Raw genomic sequence first — 22,070 nt, 5'->3', positions numbered from 1 at the left:
AGAGGCTTGACTCAACACTGGAAGGACGCTCCAAGCAACAACTCAGATAAACAGAGCAGATTCCTAGAAAGTTCCAGAGGTCTCTTTAAGACAAAAACTGCACGGGGCTTTCCCTCCTCAGGGTAGTAAGAGATATCTAGACTCAGTGCCCAGTTACGAAAAGTGAACAGGATAAAAGGGAAATATAAAGAGCCCTCCTACCAATTAATGCAGTAATATTAAAGCAGTAATGCCTCTCCTTGTCTGGAAGATCAAAATGCTAATTCATGTACCTATGGACAAACTACTCGTGTTTGAAAACATCAAAAATGTCAAATTATAGTAACTGAGAATCCAGAGCACCAAATGTTGTATTAACACATCCACAAACCTCAAGGGAAGTGGGCTGAGCAAGGAAATAATTTCAAGCTATTCAGTAACCCACAAAAGCATTTTAATTTTTAAAGTTTAAAATTGTGGTTTTTGACCCTTTGAGGTAACGGGATTTGGTGTACTCTCAAGTATTTTCAACACTATTTCTAACAACAGAACCTTCTTATTTCTGCTCCAGAAAAGCTGTCCCCAAACATTTGCCTACCGCATCAGATGATCTTAACTTTACATCAGTGGTACATGGGAGTCATATCAAGCAATTGCAACTATGTTCATAGGTAAGTAACGGCCATTCATTAACCAGCATTATGCTGAATAGAATAATGGAACTACTCTTGAAGTATTTCCAGTTTGATCTACCTAAGTTTCTTAAAAGCACTTCCAAGCCACTTATGCCAAAGCAGTATCCAAAGGGCTAAGAGAACACTGTCACGCAAACTGCAGCGGAGCTGGGAGCGGGCTCGCTGCCGCTCCAGGCCGTCGGTCGGTGCCGCTGGAGGGCAGCAGCGCCGCAGCCGCGGAAACGCCTCGGCTGGAAAACAAACAGCTGCAGTCGCGGGACGCTGCAGCAGCCACGCTGTGCTGTTACACACCCGCAGGAAACGGACACGAGCACCACAGTTAAGAGTAGAGAAATTGTTAAGAAAAAGAGGTTTCTAATAGAAAGAAATGTACGTGATTTTTATTTGTAATAGCTGTTACAGATACTGTCCTTCAATCAGTGCCACTTACCACAGGGCCTCTTCTGCTTCTTCTTTCCAGCCATTCATGTTTCCAGGCTGGCATACATGTTGCCTTGAGTTTCTCCCTGATCATGCGCTCTTCTGGGCGGTCATCCATCTTCTGTAACCCCCTAAGGGTTTCTTTATTCTCCATGTCACGACTACAGCAAAGAAAAAAAAAATCATAAACACAATTAATTTCAGTTGAAGTATAATGTCACAGCATTCTTAAACTTTGTGCCACTCTACTCTCCCTCTCCTTACAATGCAGCTGCTAAAACATTATTTCCACCAGACTACAAGAAGTCTTTTAAGAGTTACAACTAATCACTTATTCTGCCATTTGCAGCAGAATACCTGTTCAGAGGGATATTTCTTTAAAATGTGTGCACTACTTGTAGCACAGTAAAAATGAAGATCTCAGCAAATACAAAACCAATACAAAAATTACCTTCTATATAATGCCATGCCATTTTTCAAAGGCTTTACAAATGTTGCAATGGTTCACACATTCCTTTCTCCATTTTAAAATAATTTACAAAATTAGTATAAATGAAAGATGAAAATTTCCCACAATTACAGGATGCACAAGCATGAAACTATATACCTAGTGCCCCTTCATATATTAACTCTGCTCAAAACCAGAGAACTCGTAAACGAATACACAGTCAGTATCAGAGAACAATAAAATGGCCTGGGTTGGAAGAACTGTTAAAGATCATCTAGTTCTGATCTCTCACTGTGGGCAGGGATACCTACCACGAGACCAGGCTGCCCCATCCAACCTGGCCTAAACTGTATGTAAACTAGACACAGAAGTCACAAAGTTAAGGCTAGTGGCCTTGTGAGTTCTCTCCAGGTTGACTAATGACTCAAGAGTTCTTAAAATCAGCTACAGTAAGAGCAAAAATTCACAGCAAGTTCATATCTGTAAAATGAAAATTTAATCCATCTGGGCTTGTACTTTTTCACCTACAGCAAAGTAGTTCCTTGTGATTGCTGGCAACAACAAAAAGGCAAGAAACACTGTCAGACACTGAAAAACAAATATGAACAGTCTGGAAGATTTCCTGATTCTGTTGAGCTATCTGCTAAATCACCAAGAAAACCACATTCTTAAGCAGCAGCACATGATCCCCACCCATCTTCTTGAATCTAGTGCTCTTTCAAAATAAGCAAGCTTGATTAAGCCAACTGTCAGAATGAGATTTTCTTCCAAAAATAAATTCACAACTTAAAAAGGGAGAGTATATAATAATTCAGCTACAAGCACTGCTTTCTTCCATGCAATCTCAGTTTCTAAAACAGTTACCATGCAGTCACAACTGCATTTATGTATTGTATGATGACCTAAAAATATACTCCCTGCAATATCATTGTAATAAAATGATGTTAAAATTACAATTCCTATATTCAGCAGCATTGTATTCTTGAGTTCATTTATGACCAATAAATGTGCTTTAAAGAAAATGATAAGTTTTTTGCAAGTCAGAAGGAGAGTGCTGTTATTTTTTTTCTGCTCTCATTGTAGAGACAAAGGAAACAAAGGATTCTGAGGCAGGAAATAATACTTCCTGTTCAGTACTGAAACGTAATAAGCAGATGGACACTGTAAAGAAAATATATTTTCTTTCAAGCTAACTTCTAAACCTACTGTTAATAACTGATTTTAGATATGCATAACTGTGTGATTCTAGTGATTAAGGACTTAAAAATGTTGATAAGTAGAAACACAATCCACCTAAGAATGAATGTTTTTTCAGAGGTTAAGCACTCATGCTTGCTTAACTTTAAAAGTAATGCAAATGAATTCCAGAACACTGCCTTCTACATACAGAGACAAAAGTAGTGATAATTAATGAAAACCAAAGATATTATAGCAGTAGGTAGAGACCAAATGAAAAACATGCCTGAAAATTTCAAATGTGGAAGAAACTACTGTGTAAAAAGAGTCAACTTTAAATTTTTTCCTCAATCAAAAAAATCTGTTCAAGGAGAAAAAAAAATTGATAAGAACACAACTCTAAAGTAATATAGGCACAAGTTAAAACATCATTATTTTTTATATTAGTTATTTCATGGCATGAACCATCTCAGTTGCATGAATACTTCATATACTAGACAGAAAACACCACACCAGCAGTGAAAGAACGACACAGTATTTCATTTGTTCATATAACCATGATTAACTTCCCAACTGATACAAAAAAAGTCTTTTAGAGGCCCTTGGACTTGAATTCATGAACAATGTAATACAACAGTAGAGGCTTTACAATCTCTGCTTGTTCTCTAAAAAGCAGAAGCAGCTATCTTCCTCTCATGTGACAGCTAAACCGATCTACTCTTTTTTGCACAAAGAACTCTTGTGCTTTCTCTGCACGCAGGTGGGAAAGACCAACTGTGTCTGAAAGCTTTTGCTTAGTAGATCAGTTATCTCATGCAGAATTTAAGTTGTATGTATATCCATATATATTTCTTTTTAGTTATAAAGCACAACTTCTTAAGCAACTTCATATTTTGTATTTTAAATCAAGCCTTGGCTAAAATATTCATTAGAATATTCATACCTGCTGGGTCTGTGGAAAAAAATATTTTTCCTGTGACTGCACCAAACTCCTACATACTGCAAGATATCCTCACCTTGTGTCCCTGAACCTGAATGGTTCAGGGTTTGTTTGGGTTTTTTTTAAATTTTTTTTTTTTTTTTTTTTTTTTTAACATCTTAAGCAAACTCCCTCATTTATTTCAGGCAAGCTGATGTTTTTCTACACAGCAACGTCTAGATTGCCAGTATATAGATCACTGTAACTCAGCACAAAATAAAAACAAGAAATCCAGAGCACAGTCCACCAAGTACTTCATCCTGCAGTGTACAGAGTATTTTGATTTTCACAGAGCTGCAGCTATTTGTGATAGCCACATACTTAAGTGACTCTCAGGTGGTGTTTTATTTGAATCACAGTGCAAAGCTAATGAGCAAGCTAAAAACAAACCTCTGAGAACATGCTTGAACCAGGAGAGCCTTACATTTCTCAACAGTCCACTCCTGTGCTTCATTAGGAAGCAAGGATTTTGCTCTTAAATGTTTCAGCTTCTCATGAGCCAAAGAAAAAAGATAAAAGGCACTTTTTTCCTGATAAATTTTAACTTTTAAACTTTGCCTCCCTCCCCCAACTCCAAGTATCTTCTGAATTCTTTGTATTGGTATTTTCAGACCAACAGACCTGCTCCTACAACAGCTCCTGTACTAATAGTCAAGAAGTTCCAAAGAAATGGGTCTAATCTGAGTTCTAGAGTACAGAGCAAGGTCAACTGTGTGATGAATACTGGAGTTTAATGCATAAGATCACAGATCTACACTTTAATAATTCCATTATTAACTTTGGATTATTTGCTTCATAAACTACAAAACTCACTACAGTAAGATTAACACACTTCATGGAAACAATCACTGCAACATCTTATGCACTAGAGAAAGCAAAATGTCCTTAATTTCTGTGTCTTAATTTTGAAGACCTGCAAACAGCAACGGAATAGCTAGATCATTAACAACTTGTTTCCTATGGATCAATGACTCAGTATTTTATACTGAGGTATGCATTACACATGCTATTTTGTTGTGGTGCACCAGTTTAGTTGTTCTCTTGCACTGGGTGATTGGGAATTTGCACAGAATAGTTTTGCATTGCACTGTATAGCTTATGTTATATCACGTGGTTTGTTACCCCTTTTCCCTATCACACAGTCTTTCCCTCACCTGTCCAGGTACCACCTGGTGGTCTCTCCCCTGGGTTACCCCTCCCCTCACCATTCCTCACTGGTATCCCACTGGCTGTGGACCTCTCCCTCTGTCCCCATCCCGGGGGGTATAAAAGCTCCCTGCTGCCTGGGAACGCCCTCTTTCTCCCATGGGTTTGGCTGCCTGATGTGTGTCTTGGAAAAAAGGATGTTTCCCATGTGGAGGAGAGCACTTCTCAATCTTTCACCATCATCTATGAAGCATCATGTGGGCAAAGGTCTATAGCTAGCCGGAGTGGACCCCGACAGCCCAGGAAACACGTTCCTTCACTATTTTGTGAAGTACATACGCAAACTTTACTTCTAAGAGCTTAGTGAATTCAGTACTAATTCTCGGCAAGTATTTTTCTTACAAAACTATATAATGGCATATGAAACCTCAACTGTAGCTCCAGTTCATTTGCCAATTGTACATTTCATTGTGCTTCTCAACAATTAGATGTCTTGGCTTCTCTGCTGTCTTACATGGGTAAAAAAGCTTTATCCAATAGCCAGACTGGACCGTATTTTATTAGCAGCAGGCAGGCAGGAAAAACGCAAGCTCTGAAATAGGAGTCAATTCACCAATTGGGGAAGTCAATTCCAAAGGGAAAGGAAGTCCTATTTGCTATATCCGCAAGTATCCAGTCATACCAAGGAGAAAAATTATTAGCTGCTGAGTTGTTTGGGGTTTTTTTTCTTTTAAACATTTGTCTGAAGAAACTCAGCAAAAGCAACTTGCATATGAGCAGTGGTCAAACCATGGGGAACTAGAAGAAACATTATGAACAAAAGTGGTCACAAAAAGTTATGAACAATCAATGGAGTTAGTAGCAGGTTTGATGGAAGAGCACTGGATGAGAAAGAACAAATGCAGCAGACATTTTATAATCTGTCCAATAAAAATGCTACATATTTTTATTGGACAGATTATAACAATCACAACTGGAAGCAACCCTTAGATGGGATATAAAGATCTCATTCTGAGGATCTTAAGCAAGAACTAAGAATATTGTCACCCAGCTAAATGCAATCCTAGCCTCAAAAGGTGCCAAGAACACCAGGCTAGTTGGCCAGCCAGTCAGGAAGCATGGCATACAGGAGCAGTGCTCAATGTGAAGAACAGGGACAAAAGAGTTAGCCATTCCCTGAACTGAGGAGGTCAGCTACTAATATGTTAGGTAACTTCTTGCCACAGTTCCAGCACTGCTCACAGTTTCTCTTTTGCCATGAAGTACTTCTAATGAAATCAAGATTAGTAAATAAACAGAGCAAGATGGACAAATCATTGTCTGACCTCCTGACAAGTCTCCTGTTCCTTCTCCTGATGATTCACTACTGCTGACAGCTATCATTTAACCATATGTGTCCATTCTAACAATACAAAAGGTATGGCACATACTGTGAAAAACTTCACAGGGAACTTTCTCAACCTGGTAATGAATGGCAGCAACTGCCACTTAACAACAGAATTGAATGTGCTACTTCCTAGAGACAAGGTACTTGGCTTCCTTAAATAGTTACAGATACTTTAGTTGGATGTTATAGAAGTGTGAAATTTAGTTGTATTATTCTGTAAGAGTACTTCCTCGAAGGCTGGTACATTAAAAGGTGCAGTTGTCAGAGTATTTCACTGCTAACAGGACAATATTCACAATCAAAGCTCTAACTACACAGACAGAGCCATCCCCTTCCGTGGAACCTCACAGGCCTTGGTCAGAAATTATCATCCTTCCTCTGAGCCTCAGTGATGAAGGCTCAAAACTCCAAAAATGGATGCCAAAACATACAGAGGTAGATTTCCTGCAGAGATTTTCTACCTCCTATGAGGTAAAATTTACCTACGTAAAACATTTGTTTTGTTTCTTGCCTGAAACCACCTAGCTGATCCTTTGAGATACATTACTCAGCAGCCACAGAAAATGAGTCCTCCTACAAAACAAGAAACAACAGCCTCCATTTGCAACAGATACTTGCTGCTAAGCCAATAAAATGGGCTTCTCTCCTGTGTATTTCTTAAAAAAAACTATCAGACATCTCACACCAGTATTACAGAAAAGTTTCTAGGGCTCTCTAATTCTTTCTATCATTATTTAGTCAGCCAGTCGCAGTCCAGATTGATCAGGGTGTACATACAGGTGTTTTCAAAACAGCAGTAACATTATATGATCTCTTGGACTCTATACTTCCATACTAAATGCTTTAGAGAGAAAAGCTGGTACTTTTATCTCTAAAACCCTTAAAGTTTATGCCATTATTGAACAGAATTTCTAGGACTTCCAGGAGGTAGATAATTTATATTGATACAAGAGACCCAAAGGTAATAATAATTGTGTAGTTTAATTATTTTAATTACGAATTTTGCTTTATAGACTCAAAATGAGATTATAAAGGTTCATATACTTATTACTGTATGACAAACTTCAGCATCCCAGCAGACAGCAGAACCCAGTATGCCCAGTTCATGATATGCCAGCTGAAGAGAATATGCAATACCAGAGAATACCTGTCCCCATCATAGTGCAACATAGCACTGGGTCTTACTACAGAAACAGCAGTAATGTCATTACAAAGACTGAACAGGAGTGCTCACTGACAGCTATATGATTAGTTCATCTGCACCAGGTTACAGGATCTCACACACAGGTGTTAGGGATTCTTTCCCCCAGCTTGGCCCACCAGAGCTGTCCTCTAGCTCTTAAGTGTAAGAACAAGTTTTTACATGTTACATATCATGCAAGTCAACTCCCTTTTTTACTTCTAGAATGAAGTTTGATCTCTTAGGCACGAAACTGATCTTTCGCCCCAGATTCATCAAGGCTGTCCTAGCTCAAATTAGGAGTACTAGTTGAAATGTGATTGGCCAACACATAGAAAGGATCAGGTCAGAGCAGATATGGCCCGCGCTGATGCAGAAGTCAGAAGCCATTAACAGAAAGATGAGAATTAAAGGTAGGGTAAGACGCAAAATACAAGTCCTTAAAGTTCTCAATGGAAATGATTTTTATATGTCAATATGTCAGGCATGTATCCTACTGCTTCAAGTGTCTGTGCTATTTTTTAAAGACAACATTTCTTATTTTGTATTAGGTGACTGTCAGAGAAGAGTAAAACATCTCCACACATAATGCATGGGATTAAGAGTTTCTTAGCCAATTTTACTCCCCTGTCACCAGAGTAAAGAACATCAGATATTTAATAGAAAAAAATTATGCTTTGAATCAGCTTAAGATAGTAGGGTTAAGCAGATAAACCTGCACACTACATTCTGTACCTTCTATGAGAATGTATCCTATCTTATTTCCACCAAACAAGTAACTTGGACAGGATAAGCTACGTAGAATTTAAAAGCAACAACCTACTAAATTATTTCTGTAATAGTTATAAATACGAAAAAATTAAGAATGTCTTGGTGCTGTTCAAAATGGCAGAATTATCAGCAGATACCAAATATTCAGAGATCCCTGCCAGAAAGTTCTCTCAGCAAAATATTATCATAAAAATAAACAATGGAAGAAAGCAAATGAAAAAACTGAAGGCTTGTTTTGTTTAAGCAAAACAAACAACGATAACATCCTCTACAAATTTTAGGTCTTAGTGACTGGTTACTCTGGCCTCACAGAAGGAGACCAGGGATGCAAAAAGAAATTTAACAGTACTCCTCCTGCTCTTTTCTGAAGAATGATCTGACTGACATGCTTTCATGATAATCATTATTTCTCACCAGGGTGATATTTGTTTCTTAGCATACACTGCTGACAATTACAACCAATTACCATTGTTATCAATTAGTTATACTGAAGTGGCAATCAGAAGTCATGAAGCAGGCCCCTAGTATTCTAAGAATCCCAATTTGTTTTTTGAATTTAGGTTCTGTTATTTGGCACTCATTTTTAAAAGTTAAAGCTTTATTTTTTCCCTCTTTTCATATTTCTTGTCTATATATTTATCAATCCAAGTCACACTGGGAATTTATATCATTAGTATGATATCATGATATAAAAAGAGTACTGAACTAAATATACTAAACAGGTACTGAACTTGCTAAAGAGGGATATGTCTTGCTCACTGACAGTCAGACCCATTCAAAAAGGCCCTGTGCTCTGAAGATTCATGCATACACTGAATCTTGCTCAAAGGCCAAAGTGGGCTAAATGTTTCCACAGAGATTTCTGACTGTCACAAGAAGTTTTCCTACAATGCAGAAATAACATAAAAAATTCCTTGCAAGCCTATTCTATAACTGCTGAGTGAAAAAAATATAACCCTAGCAACCCCGAACCACTTATGGCAGGTACATATGGAAGAGCATTATCCCCTATCAGCAGAGAGCTACAAGGGAACCGGCTCTCACCATGAAGATCCAGATTTAGGTTCTGCAGACCCTTAATGCTCACACATGCAGTGGATTTGCAGGTATAGAGTGCTCTGTGTTGAACAGGGTTGTCTCCTTTGGAACAATGAGACCTTTTGGTGGGATTGGTCAGCTAAGCTAACCACAAGCCAACCATACAGTAACTACACCCACTTTAACAATGGCAGCTACTATTGCAAATGTTTGGGGTTTTTTTAAAACAACAAGCTACCATGACAAAAAAAGGAGGAAATGGCATTGAAAACTTCTGTGAGCATATGGCTAAAAATGATAGAACCTCAGAAATTCCTGTTTTGTCTTCTTCAAAATCTACAGAATAAAAATAAAATAAGTACAAGAATCTTACCAGATAAGGAAGAGAGTGTTTAGCAAGACAATGTTTAAAAATTTAAAAAAAAAAAAAAAATCAATGCAGTTAGCAAGCAATAAAAATGTTTTTTTCCATAATAACAAATCAGGGCTCTATAACAAAACAAGAAAGTCAATATAGGACAGCAAGTATACTCCATAAAAATATATCATTGTTTCTTATCATCTTCAGTGGGTTCCTGAGATTTTATTTTAAAACTGCTGCTTTCCCATCTTACTTATAACAATGTATTTAAGTTTTAATTTATAGCAATGCATACTCCTTATGAAATGGAAATCTTGATACTAACTAGGAATTACATACTGTCAGAGTAAAAATGTAATGAACTAATTTCTGTATGATATGGGTCTGGGTAAAGGAAATGGGTATCTTCAGTATTTGCTTAAAAATTGACTTACAAATTGCAGACTCATTCACACAGCAGTGTGAAAGCATAACAGAAAAGAAGCATTACTTTATGAGAATTCCAGCTTGTCACCAGTGACTTGAGGAAAGACACTGTTCCATGCAAATTACATTTCATCATAAAGCCTTTGCATTCAAGTTTTCAGATTAACCATTTTATCCCAGGCTCCTAGGCACAGTACACAAGTGACTGATAACAGCATAATAAAACATGGGCACCCCTCCATAAAAAGAGAAACATAAGATTACATTGATCTAGAAAGATACATCAGAATCTGATTATATAGATAGATACTGCACTTAAGCAAAACCTGCTAGTATATGAAAAGGAATAGTCTGACTTCATCCAGACATACCATACAAGAGGAATTAGAAGCAGTATGAAGCTTTATACAGTACCTGAGGGATGATGTAAGAGTAAGAGCTATTAGGTCAGCTGGTATCAGTTTTCCTGTTTGTGAAACACTCTTAAAAAATGAAACCAGCAAAACTAATTAATTTTTATCTAGTGAGATATATGTGGTCCTTCCAAGACCAGGTTCATGCAGTATTTGACATGAAGTGCTAAGTCTTAGAGAGACCCTAGTGGTGAATAAAGATGCCTTAATTATCTTCAGATTTCAGTTAGCACACTGACTGCCAGCAGACTACTCCCAACCTGAAAGTTCTGTGGGCTACCAAGAACTGCCATCCCTCTGCTTATAAAAACCAGTCCTTAGAACATACAGCTCTACATGCTGACTTTCTGCATCCCACTCTGATCACCATCCTGAGTTCTGTAAACTATGGCTTCATTAATTACAGAAAAAGTAGTGAGATGGGGTGGGGTAGGCGGGTGCGGGAAGATAAATTGCACTTCATGCAGAATGTCATCAGACAGCATCACTTAATGTGAATACAAAATGTTGTGGAGGAAGCTGTGGGTGGCACCTTCACTTTTGCCTTTCAGCAGTCCACCAGAAAATGCTTCGGCTACTTGTAACCTCTTGCATTTATTTTTGGTAATTTTTGACTCAAGCACTTTTTAGTATTCCCATGCTTGCCAGCTTTAAGAAATATTATCTCTCCTCCAGGACTGTGTGGAGTGATTGTTTAGCAAAAATTGTTAAAATACCATCACTTTACTGATTACACCACAACTTCGCACACTGAAAGCCACTCCATGCATAAGGCAATACAAAAAGATTAAAATACATGACCTATTGGAAAAAATAAACCACACTGTGGAACAACCCCAAATCTACACAGACATTTACTCATCTCCCTCTACTGCTTTAAGCAAACATTCTGGTTTGTACTTACAGTGTAGCTGGAACTACAGTGTAGGTGTAGTTGGAACTACAAGGTAGATGGTACTACAATGTAGTTACAAGGTAGTTGGAACAAATCTGCCTCTAACCTCATACAGGACTTTGAAACCACAAAATATATTGAACATAAATAGTAACATTTTAAAACAAGTAATGAACACTAAGTAACATGAGTAACCATCATGTCACTGGTATGTACAGTTGGCAGAATGCTGAACAATTTCCTACTGCTGTTAAAAACACCTTTGAAGAGGAATGGAGGAAGGCGTTGCAGAACTGGATAGTTAATATTTTACTGTCCTCTCTAATCAGCACCACAACTCAGTAAGAGTAAGTACTGCTCATTTCTACATTCTGAGATCTCCTTCCAAAGGTAACCTGGGAGCATGGGGTTGGCTGGGAAGCAGTTACAATAATAACTTAAACTTTTATTCATTATTGATGATCAGAGTAGCTAAATTTAAATTTTCTTTTATTCATCCAGAAGAATCAGAGAAGGAGGAAAAAAAGTTGTGAGATACATGAGACATATAAACAGGAATAAACACAGGCAATCATGGAACACAAGTCGCGTGGGCATACAGAGGAGTTCAAACAACTATAAAAAGTTAAACAACTGAACTGAAAAAAAATCTCTAAAATACTTATTTCAAAAATACTAAAAAGTACTAGCAGCACTCACTGCTTGCTTTATTACCATGAATAGATATTACATAAAAGTTACTTTAAAAAAGCTTCTTAATTTATCCTAGCCCACAGGCACATAAGAAGAAATAATTGTCTTTGACGGAGAAGCCTCACATTGCTGAAGCTACAAAAAAATATGATTACCAAAGAGCTCATTTACTTTCTCATTAAGAAAACTACTGCACTGTTTATAAGACAGGCACCAAAGGTATTTTCAATGGGTTTCATGAGAACATAATTATTTGGAGCACAGGAATACAGATATATGCATACTTCAGGCAGAGGAAACATGTTTTCAATTATAAATGTCTTTCTCTCACTTGTATACCCTTAAAAGAAGAACTTAAGAAGCAGAATTAAAATTATGCACTTAAAATTGAAGTTTAGCTTTACCTGGGATTTGATCTAAATATTTAATACTGGCAGTCATCATAAATGCAGTAATTAGTACTTTAAAAAGTGCATGATGACCAATCCTTCTTTGTAACTATCTGCCCATAAAACTTCTTGCTTCATCAGAAATTGACTGTCAACATTCAAGACAAAAGGTTATGATTTTCTTTACATTATTGACCAATTAAGATACCACTTAAGACATACTTTTCTTTAATCACTTAAAACCAACAACTACTCAGATCATCTTTCAGGTAGCTGGCAGCAACTCTGTGCCCATCCAAACTTTTTAACAATAAAGTCGAAGTAGAACTACAAGAAAAGTCTTTAAGATATGAACCACCAACCCAGAAAAATTTGATTAAGAATTGCCATGAAACTCATCCATAGTAAAGGACCCTGAAAGGTTACAGACAAGAAGCAGTTAGTAACCATTTCTGCAATACCCTCAAGCACTGCTTCAGATGAGATAGTAGCACTCTGTGAAGTCCATGGCTTTAAAGGAAAAAAAAAAAAACCATTAACACACTTGTGTATTTTCATATTTTTAAATTGCTCTCCCGCATAGCCCAAAAGACAAACATTGTGCTTGTTCTGCAATACTATACAGGCTTTTGTGGACTACTCATGTAAGCTCATCAATGCAGCCCTCAAACATCCATCTCCTGTCCATAGCTGTGTTTGACCTCCACCCCATCTAAGTTAATAGAAGTGATGGAACAGTTCTCTGAAATTTATACATTATTATAAGGCTTCCATTTTGAATACTAAAATAATAAAAGCAAAATACTTTCATTAATATTCTGAATATATGAAGAATGCTGGGTTGCTCCTACATGAGGTTCACAATGTCTAAATATTCATGCACTGTAATGACAGCATTCCCTTGCTTCACTACTGCCTCTATACCCAAAGGAATTAACTTAAAATTTTGATATAAAACATGTGGTTAGGCTCTCATGAAACACTAAGGCTTACCTGAACTTTACAGTGTCATGAAAGCAGTGTAGTTCTTCTGTGAAATCAGAAAAGCTGAGCGTACTAAAGCTTTTATAACACTAACTCTACTAATAAAAATTAAGGTATGCATAAAAGCAAACTTTCTCCAATATGCCAAAGTTAAAATAATTATGAACATTTTTGATTGGTTGAAACATCACTTAACCTCACATACAAACAAAAAAGTTACACGGTTTTCTCAAACTTCTCATGAAACATATTTGAGAAACTTGTATAAACAGACATCTGTCTGGAAGATGACAATTCACTATTACACATAAGAAGTAAGGTGATACTGAAATTAGAATTTCAAGTAAGTAAATTTGGGCTTGTTAAGAAAGCCTTCTAAAGTAGTTCTACAGCATGGTTTTCAAACGTCTTTATTGCAGACTTTATTCAAAACTGTACCTTTGTACAGAGAACCCCTGCCTTTCTTATTTTGGCTCCATTTGTTAACTAAGCTGCTAATCCTGGAGAAATATGCAGGTTCATGGTTCAGAAGTACCTGTTCTACAATAGAAACTAATCAAGTCATATGTCAACTTCCACCTTTGTTCCTTTTTTTTTTTTTAAAGGTATCTTCCCTCACTGTGCAGATTTGGAGACTTCTAGTATAATACATGTGGCTGCATTTCATTCATTTATATTTGGCCCTTCATACCTTTAGCTCAGAAGTCAATTCACAAAAACATCCTCAACTGAAAGTACTTCATTATCCCAACTACAATTTTTCCACAGTTCTCAGCATGCCTCCCTAAAAAACCAATATGCACAGTCTACTATCCATTTGAAATAAGCAATCTAAAATAAGGAAAAGTCAAATTACAAATATTTTGATTTTATTCCACCAACTGATTAACAATAATCAACATTAGGAATTAGTAAGTATGATTCAGGCAGCAATGGAAATGAAAACATTTCTGTAATTTACTTAAAATAGTTCAAAAGAAACTTCGGTCGTGAATAGCACATGCTTTATTCAAATTGTCCCAGCATGCTTTTGTTTTTGTAAAAAAAGTTTCAGAACATTGATTTTCAGTTTCACATGTACTGTACTTGGAATATTTTGGGGGTTTTGTGGTTTGTTTTTTATTGGGGGTGGTGGTGGTGGTTGTCAAGGAAGAAAATAACTTTCAGGACAAATTAAAGCTGTATGGGGAAAGCATGTGTGCTTTGTCAATCCCTGGTATAAGTGTCTCATTTATGAAAGGATCATGAACAAAAGTATTTCATATTCTGTTTTGTTGCTGCAAACAATTTTAAAAATCAACATGTTAAGCAGAAAGCCTGCTACACAAAGCTCTATGCACAGGACAGTATTTTCATAGTTCTTTTAAGTTGTAAAGCAAGATGAAAGAACTTTGTATGCTGCTGCAAGCATATAATATATATTCCTCCCTACAAGGAGACTTTAACATGAATACTTCTCTAATGCACAGATATGTTTTACCCATTACCTGGATCTTCCTATGTACTAAGCTTTAATGCTGCCACCCAGCAATGTTGGATTTCAGATAGTTTCCTTACAATTAATTCACAATTAACACTTTAACAACAAAAGATAAGAAAATGTGGTCTTGTTTATGGACACATCTATCTGCTCTAGAGGGATATAGCACAATTGTAGTCCTCATCTTCTAGAGCATCTCCTGGTTTTTAATTTATCACCTAACACTGTCACTGCAACCAGTGTGACACAAAATTCAGCACTGGATGGAACACACAAACCACAGACTGGAGGCCGTGACGCTGCCAAATGCCACACTTAAACATAGTCCAGGTGTTTGTGAGAAAATGTCGTTACAGCAGTGTGATGTGCATCGAGACTCATGAAGACTGCTCTGCTCCCCTTCTCAGGGCAGGGCACACTTAGACTTGACATATAAAGCTAGCATAAGATTTCAAACTGAAGCCATGATTGAATGCTTTGTTTTCTATGCAGTTCACTTCAAAATAACTACTTCCCCAGGTCAATTTTTAAAATTAATTGTCCTAAAATTAAATATATTATGAAATATCGAAAGGCAATTAAGAAAAAACCCTGTTATTAATCTTTTAAAATCTGTCATGCATTAAAAAAATACAACATTTTCCCTTGTTAGCTGACTTGAAAATACAAAATCGACTAAGTAGGAACACCAAATATTGTCTCAAAAACTCAAGTACAGCTGACAATTTTCTTCTGAATATTTCAACTGAATCATGTACTCATACAATAAAGGTGAAATTCAACACAAAGTCTACTCTATAGACCAGAATAGAACTAGGTCACAAAACAGAAAAATCAGAAGTACGACATTTTTCTGCCAGATAAAGCAGCTTCCAGCAAGCTGCAACAAAGTTCTAAGACTTCCCATTTACAAGCAGAATGTGACAGAGCTATAAAGGCATTCTTAGCATTATAATCTAGCCTTTAAAACAAAGTTGAAATGAGTCTCAGGGGATGTTATCAAACCGAATGTCACATGGAACATGTGTAAATTTGAGGTTCTAAGACGTTACTGAGAGTTTCTTCCAGCTGACAACACACAAAAAGTAAAAATTGCAAGTTTTTTATTTCTTTACCAAGCAGCTTTCAAAAATTTTAGGAATGAAAAGCGAAAAAGTTAAAATGGTTTTTCAGAGTATTCATCTTAAAGCAAACCTACTTAAGGAACATACCCAAATTTCATTTCTTCTTATGTCCCTCTCTGCCACTCTGTATCAATTAAAGAAAAGCCAAGGTGCTGGGTGTACTTTGTCAATTTGGTCATGGATCTCAACCTCAGACATAAACATCTAAGATTTATAGATTAAGATGATTTAAACCATTAAAAACATAGTTTTAAAAAAGTTTTTAAAAAAGAATAATCAAATGGAGTACCCTAAAATATTTATATACAAGTAGAATCTTGAATTTGCTCCTAGAGTACTCTTAGATCAAGTACTTACATTAGAACTAGAGTGGTAACAAGCCTCAAAACACTTTAGTTAATACCCAGGCTCTGAAAAACCAGCTATTTATGCCAATCCAAAGGAAGAAGGGGCCACAAGCTATCCCAGTAGCCGGCTGAAACAGTTCCATATACCATCTCCACAGACATAAGACCAGTTTAAGGAGTTCCTATTCCCTGCCTAAGTTATTAATTTCTATTTATCTCTACTGATATTGATCTGACTTCAGAACCAAAACCCAAAATACCACCACACATCTTGAAACTTTAAGCTGGAGATGAGAAAATGGAAAACTGTTGGTCTGGATTTGATCTCCAACCTAATTAATGTGATGCTCCAACAATTTCCCAGGAAAACAAAACAGGATGACACTTCTGACAAACAAGCTTCTTTTACAGTACACATACATTGTAAGACAGATTTATTCCAGTGGAAAAGATCCCCCACATGCAGAAATAGGATTTACCATACTAAAGACTACAGATCTGTAGGATGAAGAAAGTCTTACTACTAAAATAAAGCTGCCAGAACAGAAACAACAGTGCTCAAAAGCTGAAATTTGTTCTCCTCAACCCAGGAAGATAGCACGAGTTATGACCTTCAGCCACGAGACTAAATGTATTACAAAGCTTAACACTGAAAGCAAGTCATACCACCTTTTTTTCCTTTTTCTGTTCAAGAAGTTACCACCAAAAGTAACAACTTCCTTTGTTTCTTATTTATTGTAGGAAGAAAATACTACATTTCCAGGACAGAAAGGAAACATGTCAGTATGACTAAGCATAAGAATAGAGCTTACAGAGAACTGCAGACCTTGTGCATTCACAAGGCTCCCAGCTGCACTGTCTGTCACTCCACGGCATCTCCTCACAGAAGCATCTTTGTAAGTCCAAGCTGCAAGTCTATCCAGCCCAGCATCCTATGTCAAACTGCAACTATCTGTGCATGCTGTGACAAAACCACACAACAAACTCTGAGCAACTCCTCCCACTAGATTCTTCCCCACTTTCACCAGCCAATACGTGGCTTCAGCGGTGAATGAGAGGAGGATACCTCCATACGAATTTGTCTGATTTATTTTTTATCTGCTCTGTCTTTCATCTGTTGGTTTATATGTAGACTGCACTCTAGAAACTGAAGGCATGCCATGTGAAATGACCCAAGAGGTTTAAAAGATGCTGAGCTGACCTCAGAGAAAAAGTAAAACCTGTGTTCACTAACCACACCACAAGACTAAAAAAAACCCTAATGTTGAAAATAACTGCAGTACAAAAAAACATTAAGATACAGGCTAGAGGTAAATGCCCATTGTTTATCTGAATATATATGCCACCTCTGTGTACAAATGTAGGTCAGGGAACAAACCCCCACTGTTATAAACCAAAAAGACTGTAGGCTGGGTAATACAGTAACTTAAGAAAATTACCACAAAGACGTACACATGCCTTGAGCTTCCCGCTTCTTTTAAAATCATCATGCAATTGTTAAAAGAGTTGTAACAATCAAAACTGCTCCTACAGACAAGCCAAAAGAGAGGAGAGTGCTCAGGTATCCTCCTGACGTATCGAGAAAACCCACTCATCCACAGGTACAGGCTTTGCTTTCCTTATTTTTGCTTGGACTAAGTTTATCTTGAAAATATCTTTGACATCTCTAGGCAGAAGATATTCCATGTCTTTGACTTCATGCCACACTGTCAGCATTATTACACAAGAAACATGCAAGAAATTCCACTGTTTCAATGTTCAGAAAATGTTAAACCAGAAATGCCATTATATGCTACTGAATTTAAACTACACTAAGAGTTATCCAATGAATTATTCAGTGAGTAAGTCCCACTCAAATCAAACTGGCAGGGAGAAAAACCCGAGTGATCTACTTGACCTTTTGGAGAAAAAGGAGAAACTGTACAACTACAGTTTATGTTAAAATTCTAAAGAAAGCTGTCTGTGCCAGCAGACATTCAACACACACATCTGTCAGTGTTATCATGTATATACAACTCAGAAGAGGAGAAGAAAGGCAAGTTTCACTTTATGAAGGTTTTTCCTTAGGCAACTATACTAGCAAAAAAATCTCAAAAATAAGATCCATTTGCACCATGGCATGTTAAAAAGTGATTTCTAAGTTATACAAGAAGAAATCAGAAGATGATTATAATTACTAAAAACTATAAAAACACAACAAAAACCCAAAACAAAAATAAACAAACATAGCCACCACCACCAAAAAAAAACCAAAACAGAACTCAAATGAAAATCCCACCAAAAAACCAAAAAGTGTCCAGTTAGTTTCTTCCTAAACAGTAAAGTTAAAATATAAACATTTTGTGTTCTGGAACATGTTGGAACAAGGAATGTTCCTTGGAATCTCAGTAGCTCTTCCTGCTGTAAGGCATTGAAGTTTCTGACAAAGCGTAAGAAGTCTGTAATTTCCTGCTTCACGAAACTATCAAAACGACTGTCACTTTTTCAGCATTTAACAAGCAGACAGGAACAGATTACTGTACTCAGATGCTGCTAGTGTTTTATTATCACACTGGAAATGGAACCTCAGCTATGAAGAGAAGCTGGCAGCAGAATTTAAGATAAACAAAACCAAAAAAACCACCTCAGATTTCTGAGGGGATCTACAATAAAAAGGCAGTCTCTTCCCAAAGCCTAGAGAGATCAGGCCAGACACTGATCAAAAAAGATGCATTCTCATAATCTCACAAACAGAAAATTCAATACACACATTAAAGCGGTATTTGTCATAACAGAGACAGCATTAAGACAAAGAAGATTACTAATTAAAGCTTTATTTTTTTCCCTTGCAAGGGAACAAAAAAGCATTTTGCCGAAGTCAGCTGCATGCTTTCGGTTTCTCTTATCTAAGAAAAAGCCCTTCTCTCTTCTTGCATTGCAGCTTGCAAAAATTCCATGAAAAACAGTTATTGACAGGCAGATATCTGAAAAACAGAAATTAATTTCAAGCACTGTTAAAATATCTCTGCATGTATTACAAAGCAATTTGGTTATTACATTAAAAAAACTAAAATGGCCAGACAAAGTAAAACTATTTCATAAACTAGAAGAGGGAAACGTGTGTGTGACTTCGTCTTACATGACTTTTGCACTGAATTGCTTCAAACACCACAGAATACCAGTTGACTTGAAGCACATCATAACTGAACAAACTTGAAAGGTATGATCACTACAGAACTGAATTTTACTACAGGCTATCACAGTTCAGCTTCTCCTTAGATGGCTTGTTTAAGCAATAAACAATTTACTATAACAGAGCTGTTAAGAACACAACAGGAAGTGTTTCGCTGGAGATGAGGACTTTTTGTTTTCTTGCACTCCAGAACAGACTCACTGGGACTGTTCTCTGTGTTACCTCTTGACTTTGCATCAAGTCGAAAGGAAACTCACCATCTGCTAAAGATTCAGCTGCATGAGGTAAGCTAAAAATATTGCAAGGTACTTGTCACTTGTAATTCATCTCAGAAAACTTTTATACCAGTATTTTTGAAGACTGATCTAGGAGAAAAAACACCCCTTAGATCTGCCTTCTTTTTGGAAGGCAACTGGAAGTTGTTTTCCAGTTCACAAAATGCAAATCCTCTACAGTTATTATCTTTACAGCAAAAGAAAACTTGCGCCATTCACATGTAATAGATTTAGTTGAAAGAGGTACAGTAAAGAAAACATGGTCTAATTTAGGAGATGTTACTATATAACTAGCAGCTGGATGTTCAATTTTCAAGTTATTTCTAGTTCCATGGTGCATTAGAAAGTAAGCTACTTATCCATAACTGATGGATATCTTTCATCTGTAGCACAGCATATCATACTATCTTCCTACTCCAGGACCCAATAAGCAAAGAGAGGTGTTCACATTTATGCAACAGCATTAATTTGAAAGCAATGTTCTTACTAAGAAGAAAAAAGATCATGAAATCTAGCCCATGAATGGAATTGCTGTCAAAAAAATTATGATCAATGCGGAAAGCAACTTATCTGAACTTTTTAATGTAATTTTATTCAATCAACATATTCATAATTTTTCTCCCTTATGAAGGGCAGTAAAATACACATGTATGAGAAAAATAAGTGAAAATGTCTATATCTAATTTAAAATACAAATGCATAAATGCCACTAGTGTCTGGGAGTGAGGTGGGGGGGCAGAGAAGAAAATGTTATCTTTGTCTAATTTTTTTTTCTCATCCCATATATTCACCAATTTTTTACTATAACTTTAAGTAAATTGTAATATTCTAATGTATACCCCCTCACTGCTTCATTTGATCATTAAAAGCACAATTTCTAATGTGAAACATTGTTAAGTTGTCATAAGATCAAAATGTATTCAAGCTATTCTGGTATTAACGTTGAGATTTAAGTGTACTTCCCAGGACCTCCTTGGTAATAGACACTATTAAAGAGCATTCAATAAATTGAATTAAGTTTTAAATTGAAACATAGGTGTAATTAGGAAAGAATATGCACTTAATTTTAAATCTTATGTTCAAAAGTTATCTATAAAATTTTGCACCTACAAAACCAACTTTATTTAAACTACCATAGCATGAGTGTCTGAACTTTCAGGTAAGAAGCCAGAATCATAAGCCCACCTCCCAAAATCTAGTACAGAACTTAACCACAGAAATATTTTGTCCCTGCTTTTCTCCCTACTGTTTAGTGTAGTGAAGAAAAACAAATGGAACACACCTGAAACACCAACAAAGGCAAACACAGAGAAAAAGACCATAAATGATAATGCTGAATAGGTCCAGAGTTTCAGTGAAGTCAAGCCCTGACTCTTTTCCTTTCCACACCCCGCTGGCAGACACAAATCTTTACCAACGCAGACAACAAAGCTGTCTAAGAAACCATCTCGTCTTACAAGATCGATGGTTTGCAAGTCATTTCACTTCAGAACTAACCTAAAAGTTCCAAGCCTAGTAGCTTCACAGCACTTAATTCACTGAGACACTTTCTGCACTGTAGTTCTAACAGGAATTTCTGAAACTAATGCATATCAGTGAGTTTTTACTTCAATTTATTATCTGTTTCTCATGAAATCTTGTATAGATTTAACTGCCACAATGCTCTACAATTAGAAAGGCAGTGAGTGAATTCTGTGCTTTCAAGGGTGTTTTAATCTGGTTTCGAGAGCTTTTCCACTTCATTTTATTTCAGAGTTCTAAGGGGAGGTTAAACTAACATTGACTGAATTTTTTATTTCTGTTCAAAAACCATCTCAAATTCTTCACGTAACAACAAATCCTGGTTCATTAAAAAAAAGAAAAAAGCAAAACACCAAAACTTATTGGCTCAAATTGGTGGATGAAAGCCAGTTCTCATCACATACTTTAAGTAAAAGCACCTCAAGCAAGATATGTATTTTTAAGAAAAGGAAATTTTCTGCATTATTCTTGGAAGATTCTTAACTACTTCCAACTTCAAAGTGATTATGTAAATAACATTTAATAATGTGTACTCATTCCTTAACAAGTCAGAATAAACCACATCACTCGGAGAAACTGGCTGATAAATGCAATCTTCTGGTGCTTCATTTGTCAGATTTGAAAAAAAAAGGGCACTATATTTCTGAAAAAAGTGTAAGACTACTAGTGACTACTTTCCTGTATTCTTCCCTTCCCTGTCTTCATATTAAGATAGCTTTCCAATTCATATCAAAGCATCCAAGAAGCAGTTTCATTTTATAAAAAAAGTCA

General features: G+C 36.5%; 1 protein-coding gene across 2 annotated transcripts in view; it reads right to left on the bottom strand.

Moving 5' to 3' along the window:
- The window catches only part of MAP3K1 (mitogen-activated protein kinase kinase kinase 1), a 58,594-nt gene that overhangs the window by 22,072 nt on the left and 14,452 nt on the right, over positions 1-22,070 (bottom strand). Inside the window, exons 1-2 of one of the 2 annotated variants that reach the window (XM_041414666.1) lie at positions 17,144-17,251; positions 1,105-1,255 (exon numbers count right to left, since the gene is read on the bottom strand). In XM_041414666.1, coding sequence (XP_041270600.1) covers positions 1,105-1,255; positions 17,144-17,166 — 174 coding nt within the window. In that variant the 5' untranslated portion in view covers positions 17,167-17,251. Of the gene's footprint in view, positions 1-1,104; positions 1,256-17,143; positions 17,252-22,070 lie in introns of those variants that run through there. The other variant, XM_041414667.1, reaches the window with a different exon arrangement.

The sequence above is a fragment of the Onychostruthus taczanowskii genome, unplaced genomic scaffold, assembly GCF_017590055.1.
Source record: "Onychostruthus taczanowskii isolate IOZ18803 unplaced genomic scaffold, ASM1759005v1 scaffold46, whole genome shotgun sequence".
NCBI lineage: Eukaryota > Metazoa > Chordata > Aves > Passeriformes > Passeridae > Onychostruthus > Onychostruthus taczanowskii.
This window is presented reverse-complemented; position numbering and strand designations above follow the sequence as displayed.